At 53.4% G+C, this 16801-nt stretch overlaps 1 protein-coding gene across 4 annotated transcripts in view; it reads left to right on the top strand.

Annotated features, from left to right (window-relative positions):
* Window positions 1-16801, top strand: part of NRP2 (neuropilin 2) — a 130636-nt gene that overhangs the window by 70877 nt on the left and 42958 nt on the right. For all 4 annotated transcript variants that reach the window (XM_075530360.1, XM_075530361.1, XM_075530362.1 and 1 more), the window contains exons 10-12: window positions 735-879; window positions 5539-5655; window positions 9453-9593. In XM_075530360.1, the coding sequence (XP_075386475.1) occupies window positions 735-879; window positions 5539-5655; window positions 9453-9593 (403 nt within the window). The remainder of the gene's footprint in view (window positions 1-734; window positions 880-5538; window positions 5656-9452; window positions 9594-16801) is intronic.

Below are 16801 nucleotides of genomic sequence, written 5' to 3'. Positions count from 1 at the left end.
GGTCACACTGACGCACCGGGCTCTAGGCAAGGTTTCTTTTGACAATAACCTGCTGTAAGCCAGGTGGCATCATTGTTATGCATTGGGCTGCCAACTGCAAGCTCAGCAGTTCAAAACCACCAGCTTCTCCTCAGGAGAAAAATGAGACTTGGTACTCCCTTAGCGATTCAGTCTCAGGAATGGACATGGGGCAGTTCTACCCCAACCTATAGGGACTTGATGAGAGAGTTTGGTTTGGGAAACACAGCCACAGGCTCTGAGTGTGTGACCAAAGGGCATTGTCATTCACATAGAGGAGGGGCAGTCATTCTCCTTTTGGGTACTTGGTGAACGGGGACGGCCAGGGAGCTGCACTTTCCCACCGGAGACTTCTCAGCAGCAGACCAAGAAGGATCTCGTCCTCTGTACCCTGAAGTCCTTCGGATGGTCAGATGCCTCGCCTGCAAAGTTCAGTCCAAGACTCATTCAGAAACTATTGTTTCCCGGAGTCCTTAATTCCTGCCCTGGGCTAACAGCGGGGATGTGGCAGTTACCACTTCTGCCGACTCCCAGTTTTCCACCTCTCTGGGCCCCCTTCACCAGTCTTCCCCAGGAGTAGAAACCATCGTCTGAAAGTAGAGCGCCTGGGCAGGTTGCCTGGGTCAACAGCCAGCCTTCTGGCAGGGCGGGGGGAGATGTGGGGGAGAAGATGGGGGCTCCTACAAGAAGAGCTGAGCCGCCTGTCTCCCCTGCAGCTGTTTGAAGGGAACATGCACTTCGACACCCCTGACATCCGGCGGTTCGACCCGGTCCCAGCTCAGTACGTGCGTGTTTACCCCGAGAGGTGGTCGCCGGCAGGCATCGGGATGCGGCTGGAGGTGCTGGGCTGTGACTGGACAGGTAAAACCCCTTTCGTTGCTCACCCCAGCTTTGGATTCTTGGCTTCCCAGGATGCCCTGGGAAGAGGGCCTGGGGGTCGAGGGGGCAGCCAGCCCTGGCAAGTGGGAACCCACTGGCGCCAACCGTGTTCTCCTACCTGGGCCCCTCGCCCCAGTGCGGTTTCCAAAGGGAGGTGCTTGGTCTCTGTGAAAGGATCGTGGCTCCCAAGCTGGGTCTCTCAAGAACAAATCATAACCACCCACCCAAATTCAATTAGACCCTGCCTCTTCAGGCCAGAGGGCTGTGGCTGTTGATTTAGGGAAGGGTGGAGGGATAAAACCCCTCATGATAATAAAGTAATCGGTTTATGCCGGGTCTGGTCTCCAGATGTCTGTCAGTGGCTAAGAGACTTCATTTTCATTGCGAGGCCACATCTGTAAAAGGCATCCGTTTGCTCAGGAGGGACCCAGTTGTGGGGGAGCCGACAGGAATAGGACTTCTCCCCACTGAGCCCAGGCACCCAAGTATCCCCGCCCCCTCCTGATCCAGGTCCTGCCTCCTCTGCCACACCAAAGCTGGCTCAGGGTGCCCCCGGACCTCACTCACCCCCTGCCACTGGCCTTCCCAGGCCCCGAGCCCCCTGCCAGCAGAAGCAGCAGGCAGCGATGTGGTGCTGCCCTCTCCTCCGGTCCCCAGGTATGCCCATTTTCCTGTCGGTGGCCTGCCTGCCACCGGCACACCCAGCAGGCCATGTGAAGGCTTAATGAGGGCATGTCAGAGAAGGGCTTTTACTGCCAGGAGGAAAGTGCAGCCTGTTTGAGCAGCCCCACCGAGGGCTGCAGGCTGGGCTACAGCCCAAGTGAGTTCCTCTCACCCTGAGAGTGAAGGCTGGCCCGGCTGCGACAGGAAGACCCTGTGCGCCCCACAAGACAGCAGGGAGGCCACCTGTTCCCTCACAGGTACTGAGAGCCACCCCTCTGACAGGACCTTGAGCTGACATCCTTTCGGGCTCCTCAGATTTGGGGTGCTGCCCCCAAGTCAGGGTACTGAGCCCCCAAGAACTTTCAGGCCATTGGCTTCCAAGTGTTCCCGATCATAATCTGTCACTAAAAATCCATTGATGTCACGGCCAAGTTCACTTAGAGATGCACCCAGACACCCTTGTGTACATGTTGTCGTTATCAGCAATGGAGTCACCACCGGATCAGATGGCGGTGACCCAACTCACAGGGATTTCCCTGGTTGGCTTGTTACTAAGCCTTTCTTCTTAGCTCCACTTGATGTGGAAGCGCCACTGAAACCTGACCACACCGTAGCAACACCTGTGCCTGCACCACAGACAGGTGGCGGCTGCCCTTGACGTGCATTGGCCAAGAATCAAACTAGGGTCTTCTGCATGGAAGGAGAGAATTCTTCCACCGACCCTGTCTGAGGTATAGCTAAGTGCTGGACACTGGAGACAGAGTGCCCGGTTCGAGGCCGGCCTCTGCCAGTCACTGGCTGCATACCCTCAGAGAGATGACTTAGAATCTCAGCAACGTGGTTACCCTAACTGAAGAACGAGGAAAGCGATGTTGGAATTGGCAGCAACTAAGAACCACACACTGTTGCCCACGACACTGCTGGGTGAGTGAGCCAGTCAGCTCAGGCGTTGGTTGTTGTGATAAAGATCACATAAAATAATGGATAGGAAATACTTAGGCTGCTCTCTGACATGTAGCAAATGTGTGACGTGACAATCTCATGAAGCAACAGGTCCCCACATTAATGCTTCTTCCTACCATATAGGGTGTACACCAAAATATTGTCATCTGTGTTTAGGCTGATTTCACAACCTACTAATTAATAGCTTTGTGAGACAGTTTGGAAAATGCTCACACACACGCACACACACAGATTGAGGCTAACTCCTCTTTTACAGATGGGGAAACTGAGGCCAGGGGAGAGGACACTCTTGCCCTGGGTCACTCAGGCCGAGCCAAGTCCTCACCCTGCACCCCCCCCTCTCGTCTCTAGCACTCTGCGCCAGGCCTCCCGCAGCCTGGCCTGCCTCTGGGGCCAGCTGGACAGTGACGAATGGCCTCTTACTGCCTTGCCCCAGCTCCGCTAATGGTCAGCAGCAGGTTTCTCATTTCAAAGCCCGGCCTGGCCGTTCCCGGGAAGATCAGAGCTGAGGCGGTGCGCTCGGCTTTGCCCAGCCGCTTTCCCTTTGAAGTTTCTGCCATCTGGTTTCAATTGCTGAGAGCCTCGCTGGGATGGGCAGTTGGCTGTGCTCACCCGGTCCAGACAGGGTGGACACGGGGGCTGCCTGGCGCCTCCTCACCTTCCTTTACTCGCCCGTCCCCTCCCCACCTTGCTAGCCCAGGATTCCACAAGCCCTCCACCAGCCGGCTCACCTACTTGACTCCCTGACGGCAGAAACTTCTTCCCGCCAGGTGGTTTTTGTCTTCCTTTCTTTCAACCTTTCACATGGCCATCAGCTTCCGGGTCTCCTTGGTTCATTTCCTCACTCCTACCTTAGAAACCGTCACAGGGAGCAGAGTGGGCCCGGCTGAGTTGCTGCGGCTAAATGATGTGACAGCGCTGCCTCGCCTGTGCAGTTGGCATTCTTGTGTCTCAAACGATTATTTCTTGCCTTGCTATCCGCCCTTGGTTGGCTGTACAATTGAGTTTGAGACTCTGTGACATAGTGGCAAATTTGAACTTACAAATTAGGACGCTTCCAGGTTATTTTGTTCTTGACTGTGGGCAAGAGGCAGACCTGGAAAAGCGGGGGAGGGGGAGCTTGAAGGGTGGTGTGCGTAATATTTAATAGCAGAAAGGTGGGAAGTCGACCGTGAAAAAGCTATTCAGCATATTGAGCTATTTCCTCTAGCTCCTGGCTGTAGTAAATGGTGTCCCGAAGGGTGCCTGACAACAGAGCCTAATCACAGACGGGAGCGCCGGGAGCTTGTGGAGAACGGAGGAGCCGTACCCCGCCTTCTCTGGAAACCAGCTTTGAGAGGAAGACACCACCCACCACCCAGGGGCTTCCACACCCATCACTAGCACCCCTGACTCACCGCAAGCAGGCAGGCCCTCTTGGTAGCTGCATGAATGAATGGGGTGAACAAATAAACCAGTCAATGAAAGAGTGAGTGACTCACAGAAGACCCAGGCCAGAACCAAGTGCCTGCAGGCCCAGCCCCACCCCTTTGCCTGCTTACTAGGGATTTAGGCATTGGACTAGGTTACCACCTTTCACAGGTCTGGAGATCTTATCCAGGGAGTTCTGATGTTTTGTTTTGTTTTTATTCAGATTATTTCATTGGGTCTCTAACAGCTCTTATAACAGCTGTTCTCAGCCTGTGGGTTGCAACCCCTTTGGGGTGGGGGGGGGGGGGGTCGAACGATCCTTTCATTGGGGTCATCCGATTCATAACAGTAGCAAAATTATAGTTATGAAGTAGCAACAAAAATAATTTTATGGTTGGGGGGGTCACCACAACAGGAACTGTATTAAAGGGTCGTGACATTAGGAAGGTTGAGAACCACTGTCTTACAACAATCCATACATCAATTATATCAAGCACATTTGTACATATGTTCCCATTATTATTTTCTAAACATTTACATTCTGCTTGAGCCCTTGGTATCGGCTCCTCTTTGTACCCTCCCTCCGCACCTTCCCACCCTCATGACTCCTTGATAAATTACTATTTTCATAATTATTATAATGTTCCGTTCACCTGTGGTTTCTTCCCCCTCTTGTCCCCACCTTTCCCCTACCCTCCTGGGATGGCTACTCCCATGTCTGTTGCTGAGGGGGTGATCTGACCTGCACTCCATGTGTCCTGTGCTCATGTCCAGACCTGTGCACATGCTCTGGCCTAGCCCACAGTGAAAGGCAGGGTTGGGGTCATGACAGCCTCTGTAAGTCGAGAGGCACTTCCATCCAGTTCTGCACACACACAAGCAACTCTGCGGTCATGGCAGCCGCCAAGGGGGGTCCCGCTTTGCTTTTGGGCCTCAGCAACGGCGCATGTCTTACAGTAGGGGAGCCCCAAAGCTTGGAAGAGTTTGTAGCGGTGGGCTTTGGTTCAGAAAAATTCTCTCTGATTCCACACCCAAACACCAAATCCACTGCCACCAAGTCAGTTCTGATTCATAGTCACCCTGGTCTCTGAGGTTATGTGGCTGGTGAGTTTGAACCACCAACCTTGTGCTTAGCAGTCTAACACTTACCTGACAGGCCCACGCGGACTCCGGTCTGACTCGAGGCACCAGCCTGTGGAAGCAGGGTGAGCAGGCAAGGCAACCCCGTGCCACTCAAGGGTCCCGCCCACAGACACCTCCCCGCCTCCCCCCACCCCAAGCTCGCCTCCTGAAGCAGTGGCGTGTCACGGCCCAGTTTTGTGGGTAGCTTTCCTTTTCCTGTGTGGACGCATCACCTGCTCTTGGATCCTAAGCACAGTACTCGGGCTGTGCAGCGGGTCAGCATGGCCCAGCCTGTGGCTGCGTGGGTGGCTCAGTGCGGGCCTTGGCCAGCCGGGACGTGTGTCAGCTGTCTCTGCAGCTCGGGGCCACTCCCACGATGGCTGCAGGGTTTTATTTTCCTGTTCTCCGCCTTTTCTCTTCTCCTCCACGCAACGTAGCTGGGGGCAGCTGCAGCACTCAGCTCTCTCCCCCTCACGTTTATAGATTCGAGGCCCACCGTAGAGACGCTGGGACCCACCGTGAAGAGCGAAGAGACCACCACCCCGTATCCCATCGACGAAGAGGCCACGGAATGTGGGGACAACTGCAGCTTTGAGGACGGTACGGATGGGGCAAAGGTTTCCCTGCAGCCGAAAGGGCATGGGTGCCGGCCAACCCGAATGGAGGGAGGCCAGCCTCTGGCCAGGCCAGAGGGCCAGGGGGTCTTAGAGAAGGGGCAAGGGAGGTGCGGGTACTTGGGGGCTGGAGTTTGTGGATAGTTCCAGCATCCACTGTGATGACTTTGAGTCACGGTGACCCTGCGTGGGTCAGAGGAGAGTGTTGCTCCGGAGGATTGCCAACGGCAAGTGTTTTGGAAGCAGGTCGCCAGCCCTTGCTTTCCGACGTGCCTCCGGGTGAGCTTGAAACCCAAATCTTTCGGTCTCCTGGGAACTATTTGTCGTTGTTGATGTAGAGACCGGGCTGCCCTCTACGTCATCACAGCAGCCCGTGCCCAACAGGACGGACCACTGCTCAGCTCTGCCTCGTCCCCATGAGCCACTGACATACACACGGTCTCCAGGGGCTGAGTTTTCTGAAGTAGCTCATCAGGTTATTCCTCTACGTCCACCTTTGTCTGGAAGCTCCGCTGAGACCTGATCGATTCCAGCCTCAGCAACCCAGTCCTCTGCTGCCCTTGAGGGGCATTGGCCGCAAACAGAGCCCAGGTCTCCCACACGGAACGCAGCCCACAGGATCGTCATCAGATGCCGTGAAAAGCAGGGCAGCCCTTCGGACGCGAGCTCTCTGGTCATCGGCTCGGAGCAGGACCCATCCGCAGCGTGCTCTTGAGAAGCGATGTTTGAATGCCCTCCTTGAAGCCACACTCATGAGTGTTTCTCCTGCTAAGCTCTACCTCGAGGTGCAGCAACAGCCCAGTGACAATCTGGGGTCCCCTGGGTGACTCCGTCCACGGGGCCTGCAAGTGCGGTAGACTCAGCAGTGAACCATAGCGTCAGCGCATTTCCCTGCATCTGCCGCTTATCAGGTGTAAGAAAGTTTGCCCATTCATGGCTCTGGGAGACGGTGTGGCCCGTCCCCTAGGTCAGTGCAAGTGCAGGTCAGGAAGAAGGCGGAAATGTGAAACATCACCCTCAGCCTTGCCTTCACCGTGAGGGGCTCCTCGCTTTCCGGTCTTTCTCTTCACACAAGAAATCCCTGCCACTGTTGTTTCAGCTCCACGGCATTGGCATGCCCAAGTCTGATCAAAGCTGGAATGGGCAGAGCCCACAACTCGGTCACTCATGTTTTAAATCAGATGGCTAAGGTCCCCAAGTAGGAGGATAGTCCTCACAATCCACAAATTTGGGGACCCCTGGCATTTTGGGCTGGAATGGGGAGCTTGACAGCCTCAATGTACAGTAAATCACTGATGATGAACTGTTCACTAACGAACGTGAGGGCAGCTTGGTGCTGAGAACGGGGAGGTGATGGGGACATAAAGAGGTGGCACCTTCTCGGTAGGTGGACGGAGACACCCATCAGCCCTGCTGGGCTCAGCCACTTGACGTGACAAAGCCCGGAGCTGACAGAGTGGCCGTCTCCACCACGAGACTGCAGAGAACGGGAGGGAAGCCAAAAATAAATGCTGAAGTTGTGTGACTGAAAAATTATAATCGAATGCATATGCTTTGGGGAATGTGCTTTTTGTGTGTTGTGTGGGTGGGTGGGTGGGTGCGGGGATACTCTTGGTCAGGGTTAGTTGGATGCAGAATTCTGACATTTTAATGAACTTGTTTATGTTGTCTGAAGAGAAGGGGAGTTTGGAGAATCTTCCAAGGCATGTTTCAGATAGTTTAAGAGCCAAAGATGGGAGCGCAGAGGGAGTTACTATATGGCATTGGATTAGCGGCGTTAGCTTATTTGGGGTCAGGGGTGTGGGCGCCTATCTAAATGACAACCCAAAGGAAAATTAAAGCGTTCTGCTGCAGGATTTCAGAAGTTTATTTTTAATAGAATTGTCAAGTTTGTAGTGGTTTCTTTCCTTTGAGGTTTCTCTGGCAGCTCCTCCCTCCTCTTCTTTGCAAGCCATCTTCCTGTGGAATTCGGGTTCTGAGATGACGTGTGCATGTAAACACGGCAACTGAATTATGGTCTATTGAATTACTCTGTATTTCTGGGCAGAAAAATAGAAAGTGGGAGGGATAGTGAGGGCGAAGGGTTGGCTGTTCCCAAGCCACAGATTGAGGCTTCTGTAATAGATCCCATGTGCCTTTTCTCCACCAAAGCTGACTTTGGCCAACAGTGGACAGGCGTGCCTTGTTTTCTGTTGGCGGGGGGGGGGGGGGGCTGCGGGAATAGGGCATGATGGCGGGCATCCCCTTTTCCTCAGAGGTGAACCCTGCTCTCTGTGCTGGTGAGCCATTTGTTGCTGCCAGTCTGCTGTGCCCAGTTGGCTTCCCTAGCCTGCAAGCTAGGCCTTCCCCTCAGAAATTCCTCCCTGGGATCCTTGGGAAGGGAAGTGAGAAGGCTCAAGGCCTGGCTTCCTCCCTGCTGCCGGCATCAGCCAGCACTTCCCGGCTGCCTCCCTGCATTTCCAGGCAAGCATCCAGACTTGGGTTGGGTTCCCATTTTCTTGCTTTCTGGGAATCCCACCCCCAGCGCCGCACCCCCACCCCGCCTCCCATAATCACATATTTGGCAGCAGCTCCCACTGGATCATGAGAGCTGTACGGAAGGAACTCGAGAGAAAGTCAGTTTGCTGACTTAGGCAGCTGCAAACCCAGAGCCAAGAGGAGAAGCCATTGGGTCGTTGCCCTGGCTGTTAGTTGCCCTCATGGTTGTTAGCTGCCAGCAAGTCGATTCTGACTCATGGTGACCCCTGTGTGTCCCAGTCAGGCTGCTCCTCTGACCTCTTGGAAGCAGCTTGCCAGGCTTGTCTTCCGAGACTTCTCCAAATGAACTTGAACCACCAATGTTCAGCTCATAGTAAGAAACTATCTGCATCCTTCAGAGTTTCCGGCCCAGCTGCGGTCACTTACTTCTTCAAGACATCCATGGGGAGAGCATGCTCTACTGCCCTGGGGATCCTGGCCTTCAGTGTGCTCTGAAATGCTTTCCCTCTGGTCAGGATGGACCAGGTGGCCAGCGACTTGGCATAGTGGGTTGCATGTTGGGCTGCTACCCCACGAGGTCAGCGGTTCAAAACTCTGAGGGAGAAAGACGGGGCTTTCTATCTCCGTGAAGAGTCGCGGTCTCGGAGACCCACAGCGGCAGCCCTACCCTGTCCTACAGGGTCTTCGCTCTGTGTCAAAATCGACTGTGTCGAAATAGCGGTGGATGTGAGGTTTTGAAGTCAGCCTTCTGGGTGCCACGATGTCCCCATCTTTGGAAACAAGAGCCGTATCAGGACGGGGTGAAGGGTAGCAGGGAACAAGCCTGCCTTGTTTCTGGCCTTGAAGCTTCTCTGGATGCCAGTGGGCGGCCCATCACTTCTGAGAGCAGGTTGGCAGGAGATGAGATAACACGTCTATTGGGAGTCAGACATCCACTGGGGCACTGGGGAGACATCCTCACTGGCATTGAGGGAACGGCGATTTTCACATTTGTTGGCTCTCCAAGGTGGACAGAAGAGACTGATTCGCGCCCGAGGCCATTTGGTGGCCTCATTTATAATTGCTTACTATGGGACCGGCTGGCAGATTTGGCTTTCGTGCTTGGGAAGGATGAGACCAAAGGCTGACCCGAAATCGAGCCATCGCCAAGAGTTGCTGAATGAATGAGCAGAGGGAGCCATTCCATGCTCTGCTCACCACTTAAGCCTTGCCAGCCATGTCCGTAGCGCCACTGTGACTGGTCTTCGGACCCATTTCATTTGCCTGCCTCTTGGGTGATATATATATATAATTTTCCTCTTGCAGACAAAGATTTGCAGCTCCCTTCAGGATTCAACTGCAACTTTGATTTCCCAGAGGAGACCTGCGGTTGGATATACGACCATGCCAAGTGGCTCAGGAGCACCTGGACGAGCAGCACCAGCCCAAATGACCAGACCTTTCCAGGTAAGCCGGCTGTGAGCTGAGAGAGGAAGGAGTTAAGGTCGGCATGCCCCACGCGTTTCAGCCCCGGATTCCCTTACAAGCTTCCTAACTTCTCAACCACAGAGCAATTCTCTGCTCTTGGCCCACAAACCACCACGATCTTTGCTCAGGACGTCACCCTGCAGAACAGTGGGTTGGTGGTTCCTAGTGCTCTCCTGTGATTACAGCAGAGCCTGGGAGCTGGGAGGGAGGCCAAGAGGAAAGGAAGGAGGACAGGTTGGGACAGTCCAGGAGCTGAGACAAGTCCATGTCACCTCATTGCCACAGCCAGCTTTGGCTGCCCCCATCCCAGAGCTGCTTGTCAACCCCCAAATGGGTTTGTTCTTTACACGACTGCCTGGGAAATCATTGGCCTCAACTCATTGGACTGACGCTGCTTCCAGAGCATCACAGCTCATGTAGAAAACCAAGTCCAGGGACTAAGAAGTTGCCCCCGGCCCCATCCACCCCCAAGGTGTCTACCATTGCTGTCAGGCACGCGGGTTTCCGTAAAATGTTCCTGCTCATCCTCAAAATAGTAAACCCACCTTTTCCGTTCTGAGATTCAGGTTTCGGAAGCCTCTGTTGACCCTATTGATGGAGGGGAATTGCCTTTAACCTTCTCACCAGTATGACCAAGAACTGTCTGCTCTCTCCACCAGGAGAGGTGTGGAAACCGCTTCGTGATGTCTGCCACGTTCAGTGGTGTAAATACTCTAACCTAGTGGCCGGGGAGCCCAGTCGGGCTCAGGGTCACCTGGCGTGAGTCAGAGTAGATCTGTGCTCCGTCAGGTTTTCAAAGGCTAATTTGGGAGAAGGAGGTCACTAGGCTTTGGGTAGACTTGAACCTCCAGCCTTTTGGTTAGCAGTCAAGCAAAATAACCATTGACCCCACCCAGCGACTCCTACCCTGGCTGACTGAGCAGTCCACCTGAGGTCATTCAAGGTAGGCCGGAGAAGAGCAAGGATGTGGTCTTCTCGTTTTTTTCCACCATACAGCGCGGAGAGGCACCACCTTAGGGGTAAAGAGACGCAAGCTCGGGAGCTGAGGCACGAACACACAGTCCTCAAGTAATTAGAAACTTGCCTCTTGAGTATTTGTTACTTGCGGTTTTGTTACAAAAATGATTTGTAAGTTTAGATACTCTAATTTTTAATAACTGTGCTCAACCACCGGCTTGCGACATGCCAGAGAACTGACTGCCTACTCCTTGCAAGCCGGTACAAGTCCATTCCCGTGCGCCCCTGACTAGCCTGACTTGGCTTTTCCTGTGCCCCAGTGTGGGCCGGGGTCCCCAGGAGTATTTGAAATGACAGGAGTTAAGTCTAGAAATTGGGTTCAAGGGGAAAGGGTGAGAAGACGACAGTGGGGAGGAAGAGAAAGCTCCCCCACTCCCTGTGGGGCTCTGGAGAGCTGCCCCCCGCCCCAATGAGGGCCATGTCCCCCGGCTCCAGGGGGCAAGCGGAGGGCAGGCGCTAAGAGAGCACCTCAGGCCAGCCTCCTGACACACTCCGGCACTTGCTGTCCCCGAGGGTCACAGTGTCTGCTCTGGAGAAAACAACATTTCCAGAGTTCAAGTGTTTATCTCTTCAGCATTTGAGTGCTCAGAGAGATTAATATCGGAGGATCGCCACGGCCTCCGGCAGTGGGAGCAAACACTTACCCTCGTCCCAGCCTTCCTCCCCTCCTCCTGCTCATTCACTGCAATTGTGTTTAATTAATATAATGAGCCTCCTGCACATTGGGGGGGGGAGGAATACTTATTTTTATAAACCAGCCTGGATTTTTCATTTCATTTCCTCTCCTGTGAGACTTGGTCCAATTAATTGGTCGTCTATCCCAACCCCCCACCTTTTAACCAAGTGCAAAGGCTTGTGGGGTACGTGTGAGTGTGGGTGTGTGCATCTCCCCTTTGTACGCATTTGTGTTTCTGCCGAAAAGTGTTTGTGGTCTTGTTTGTGTGTGTGTGTTTTGTGTGTCTACATAGATGTGCTTGTAAAGATGCACAAGCATGTGGGGTGTGTGTAAATCTGTGTGCCTGTGGTGTTTACATGGGTGTGATATGTGCCTGTCTCTGGGGAATTTGGACAAGGGGACAGCTTGGCAGAGGCGCTTTGGATAAAGGAAATGGGTGTTATTTCTCAATGGAAAGGGAGGTGTTCACGCTCTTCTGCACAGCCCTCTTCAGCTTCTATTTCCTCCTTCCAGCCTCCTCTCATGCTCTCCCCTGAGCAGATTCTTTTAGAAGGTCTGAGGCCAACCCCTGCCTTAGCCTGTAAGGCCCCCAATTAGCAAGTGACAGTTCGGAGAGAGCTTAAGTTACTCTCGCTTGACCCTGGCCTTTGCCTCTTCTCTCGCTCGCCCATTCCCCTCGGCCTCCTCCCTGCCCAGTCCCACCCTCACCTGACTGCTCTCGCCCCTGACCCTGGCTACTGGTTGGGAATTCTAGTCTCTGTCCTTACTCCACTTGATTCATTGCACACTGCGGTTTGGAAGTGTTCTTCGGCGCAAGCTCCCCAAGTGGGCAGGATTCCAGTCTTGGAGCTGGGGGTGGACAGAAAGCAAACTAGAGCCGTAAGGAACTGCTAACGCTGATGGTGTTCCTCTCTTAAGATACCGGGAAAGAAACTAAGCCTTTTCCTCTTGCAGGCGGAGTTCCTCTTGCAGTTTGGGGAGGCAGTATTGTCCCCTGCCTCCAGACAAGGAACTCACACTCTTGTCCCCACTCCAGCCTCCCTCTGTCTCCCCCTGGTTTTTACAAAGCCTTTCTCGCCTCATGTTCTCTTCTCTTTACAAAACTTGATGTTGGCCTCAAGCAGAAGATAGGAAGCCCTTTCTATTCAGGGTGGTCCTTTCTTTTTCTTCTTCAAATAAAACCCGGGGCCCTGAGCGAGCAGTAGGGAGAAAGGAAACAGCTGTGCTTGGTCAGGGGCAGGGCAAGTGGGAATGGTTCAGAGTGGACGCTCCTTCCAAGTGCCCGAAAGGCACCCACCCTTGGCTCGTCCACAGAAAGGGGGCCATTCTCCTCCTTGGAGAGGAGTGTGCCCTGTGTTTTCTCCCCTTATTAGACAGGCAAACATACGGAATGCAACGGAAGACGGGAGGTGCAGGCTTCCAGTGCAGGGGAGTCCAGCAGAAACCCAGGAGCCACGTAGAAATGCCAACGCCTCTGTTGGATTAGGAGAGTGTGGAGATGGCTGACATTCCTTAGATAGTTTCAGCTTTGGTTGCTTTGCCTTTTTTTTTTTTTTCTTCTTCATCAACTTTTCCTTTTAAGTTAAGCAATTAGCTCTGTTCTTTTGGCTGGTGGCACGGGTTGCTCAAGGCTGACAGGACGCCCACTGGTTTTATTCCACTGTTTTTGGTTTTCAAGATCATTTGGTCAGGCCACTTAGAATTTTTTTGTTTTTTAGCTCTTTGTGATTTAGCTGCCTGCCCTGGCCCCTGGGGACCCTGTTCCAAATTCAGTGACCCCTGGTGGTGGCAAAGGAGCCTGGCCCATGTTCTCTGAGAAGCCGCTGCCTTCTCTTCCGCAGCTGCAATGACACAGAAGTGCCCCCTGGTTTTCATAGCCCTCAGCAGAAGTCTGCATAGTTTATCCAGACATTGTTTTTTGAGGGAAGACCAGACCCAGGTCTTTAAGAAGTGACACCAAAGCTCCAAGAGGGGAGGTGGTGAGCTTCCGTGGCTAGCGGTTCACCGCTCCATCGTGCGGCAGCCGCTGCTTCAAGGTGCGTGGTTGCTTAAATGTCAGTTAACTAGAATGCAGGTTTCCCGTGACACTAGCCACGCCTGCAGGGCCATGAGCCACGTGGCTTTGGGCAGCGCAGTGCTGAAACCTGCCCGTAAGAAGGGGGTGCTCTACGCAGGGGAGGCTGCCCCTCAGGGTCAGGTGCAAACCAAGCAGCAAGTTAGAGGGATGTGTTAGAGGGATGCGTTGTCTCTACGATGCCCCAGGAGGTGTGTTCAGTTGGTGGTGTTTGTATCCTTGTGTTTTGTGTTCTTGCGGCCAGTGAGTAGCTATAATCCAATAAGCAAGTAAAGGAGTATTTTTTAAAGACCCTAAATAAGTATTAAATAATGACAGTAATAATAATAATTATTATACTATCACGATTATCCTCTAACTACAATTGCTATGATCTGGAAGAAGGATACACGTCAAAAGCACCCCACCCAGCCCAGTGTGGTCGGAATCCCCTGGCACGTGGTCTTCTTAAACGTACACGTACACGGTCTTATACATTGGCTGGCTTTGTGACAGCTGCTTAGATTTTTATTTCTTTTCAATGACTGGAAACCCCGGGTAGGAAGAACTACCGAGAAAGCCAGTGAAGCCCCCCTGGAAGAGCCCACCATGATAAGAAGACTGCGCGTTGGCTGCCCAGTAGCCACATGTTTACAGAACTGAGGGAGTTGAACTTGATCTCTAAGTTCACAAGTAAGCTCAAGCAGGAACATGTCAAGACCCTAATGTCCTGAGATAAGAAACTTTTATGAAGGGTGATTCTTCCACCAGATGTAAGTGGCAAGCTGATGGACTCCTCATTTGCCTTATTTTGATGCAAGTGGAGCCACCGAGTATGTTCCATAAAGCAGCATCCGGGATGGTGATTCATTGTGGGTCGTGTACAAGAGAAGATTAAGTGTGGGTGGAGATGGATGGGTAGATGATTGCAGGGAAATAAATGGTGAGTGCACTTGCTTATGATGGTCCTGATTTTTGACAGTGAGCTAGCAGTGACCGTGAATTAAAAAGCAACTGTCTGAGCTCAGAAGAGCTTCCCCGTAGGTGGGGCTGATGGCGGCAGGACCCCGGCCACTGACTTTGGCCTTCATCTGAATTGCCTTCAGAAAGAGGGTGCTCTGCCATGAGTGGCCCAGCCACTACAAAGCCAGGAACCTTTAGGGCTGGGGACTGGGCTTGGTAAAGACTGGGAACAACTTGGCCAAAAGGAGGCCATTATTTAAGGAATCCTTTCAACTGGAGACAAGACTAGAGATCCTTCTTGAAGCAGGTAGGGAAGCATCCCTGACTTTGGAGAAAAGACATTGGTGGAGAGAGAAGCTATTATACTTTCATGAAAGTCACCATGGATTAGGCTTCCCAGCCAGATATGGATTGGTAATAAAGGGGGAAACCTTCATGAAAACCCTCAGTACCAAAACAAACAAACAAAACTGAAAAACAGCTACAGGTAGACTTGCAAGAGCCAAGCCTGAAATCTCAAATGGCCACAACCAGGTCTGTGGTAAACCTTGAGAACACCCTCCTGGGCTTGCCCAAAGTCATTGCTTCCCGTAACTGGTTGCTGACTCGAGGATCTGAGCAGAGACAGACTGACCTTGGGAGGCCAGCAGAGGGGCTGACTCATGTTTTAAGCATGACCTACACAGAGGCGGCATCTCCAGCAGCACTAACTATTCTCTCAGATGCTTGTCTAGGCGGAGGGCTCGTTGCTAGCCAGGAGATGCGTGTGTTGGACAGATGGTCTGTTTGGCTTTGCAGTTGCCAGGAAGATCAGGACGGTGATTTATTTCAGGGCCTGGGAAGGTGCGGGTGTGATCGGTTCCATTGCCGTGTGGCCAACCACCGTCACGTGTTCACAGTGCATCGCTCCCTCCAGCAAAGCCAGATGCAGCCATAAACCGCCAGGTGAACTATCAGGAGACCCCTTCCCAGGGCCGGCTGGCTGCAGGCTCCAGCGCCTGGCTGGCCCTGTGCTCTGTGCTTCCTCTCTGCCCTTCTGAACTCCTGAGGTTCCTTCCCATGTGGTGTTTTCCCTGTAGCATGGGCAACAGCAGATGTTTTGAGTCAGGGACCTAACAAAATGTCAGGTCCTGGAGGAGAGGGATTGTATCTCTGGGACATTTTTTTTCTCTACCTTCTTTCTCTCTCAGCAACTGAACCTATTTCCTTTCCATTGCCTTGGTGTTGGAAGCTGGCCATTGCTAGGATCGCAACCATCCGCTGCAAGAACAAGCAGGCGGAGCTGGCTCTTAGCTGGTCAGCAGTCATCTTCTGGCCTCTCCAAAGGGCTTCCCCGCCAAAAAAGTTCCCACCGTCCAAGTAAATCAATGAAGTCGCCCACTTAGTGTCATGCCTGCTTTTTTTCTCTGTCAAGTGAGCGGCCACCATATGCTTAGCACCTGGGACTGCGACTTTGTCGGTTGTGGGCCGTACGTTGGGATATTGAAGAACAAACTTCACTTGCCCCATGGTGTTCTACGGCAACATCTGCACGCGGGTGCCTGGATTTTAAAAAGCTGGAGCATTTCACTTGAGAGGGGTCCCGAGAGACACCCCCTCCCGGCCCACCCCACCACCCCAACGGAAGGCCTAGAAAGTAGATGTGTAGAGGGGAGGGGTAAGGGTGGTGTTTCCTGAGGAAGTGAAGACTCCGAGCCTCCAGTGTGTATCCAAGTCAGAGGGCAGGAACCGGCTGTGGGTCGTCAGGGATAAAAGGAGGAAATGCGTCCCAATGACAGCAGGAAAACGCAGAACCGGATGCGAGACGGTCCAGCAGCTAAAGTCGTGACCCAGACAGGAGCGTCCTGTCGACGTGGCCGAAGTCGAGTCTCCTTCTCTGGGGAATGTGAAGCGAAGGCTGGTCTGCTGTTTCCAGGCTCGTTCCTCCAGGAGGTGGGCTGGCCTGCTCCCCAATGTCCTCTGAGGCGCTGCTCTGGGTCCAAGGCCACACCTTGTGCTGTCAGCTCGCCTCCCACAGGTCAACACGCCAGGAACTTGGGTAAACAGCACAGGATGGACCCGTTGGGGCTGGCTGCTCTCTGGGGTAGGGCAGATGGGGGGAGGGATATCTCCTTGTTCCTGAGAACATCTTTCTTGTTTCTACTCAGACTAAACCCTACTTCCTTGGGCTTTCAGATTGGCCTTCCCAGGTCATTGGTTCTCCTCCCCGATCTTTGGTCTTGGTCAAGAAGGGAAAGCGGGCACAAGACGCAGGCTGTTCGGCATGATGGCAGCCTTCACCGGCTCTTGCCGTGTGCGCCTGTCGCCATGCCGAGTGCTTTGCACGCCTTCTTCCCTTGACGCCGCCCCACAACCTCATGCAGTGTCGCTGTGAGTGGACATTTTACAGCCGGGAGGGCTGAGACAGGAAAAAGTTAGCGGGTGAGCCTCATGGTGGGGTGCCAGCACTGACGAGAGAGCCCATGGGTTTCCCCTCAG

Source organism: Tenrec ecaudatus, chromosome 13, assembly GCF_050624435.1.
Source record: "Tenrec ecaudatus isolate mTenEca1 chromosome 13, mTenEca1.hap1, whole genome shotgun sequence".
NCBI classification, from domain to species: domain Eukaryota; kingdom Metazoa; phylum Chordata; class Mammalia; order Afrosoricida; family Tenrecidae; genus Tenrec; species Tenrec ecaudatus.
Note: the sequence above shows the minus strand (reverse complement) of the source record. Positions and strands in the feature narration are given on the sequence as shown.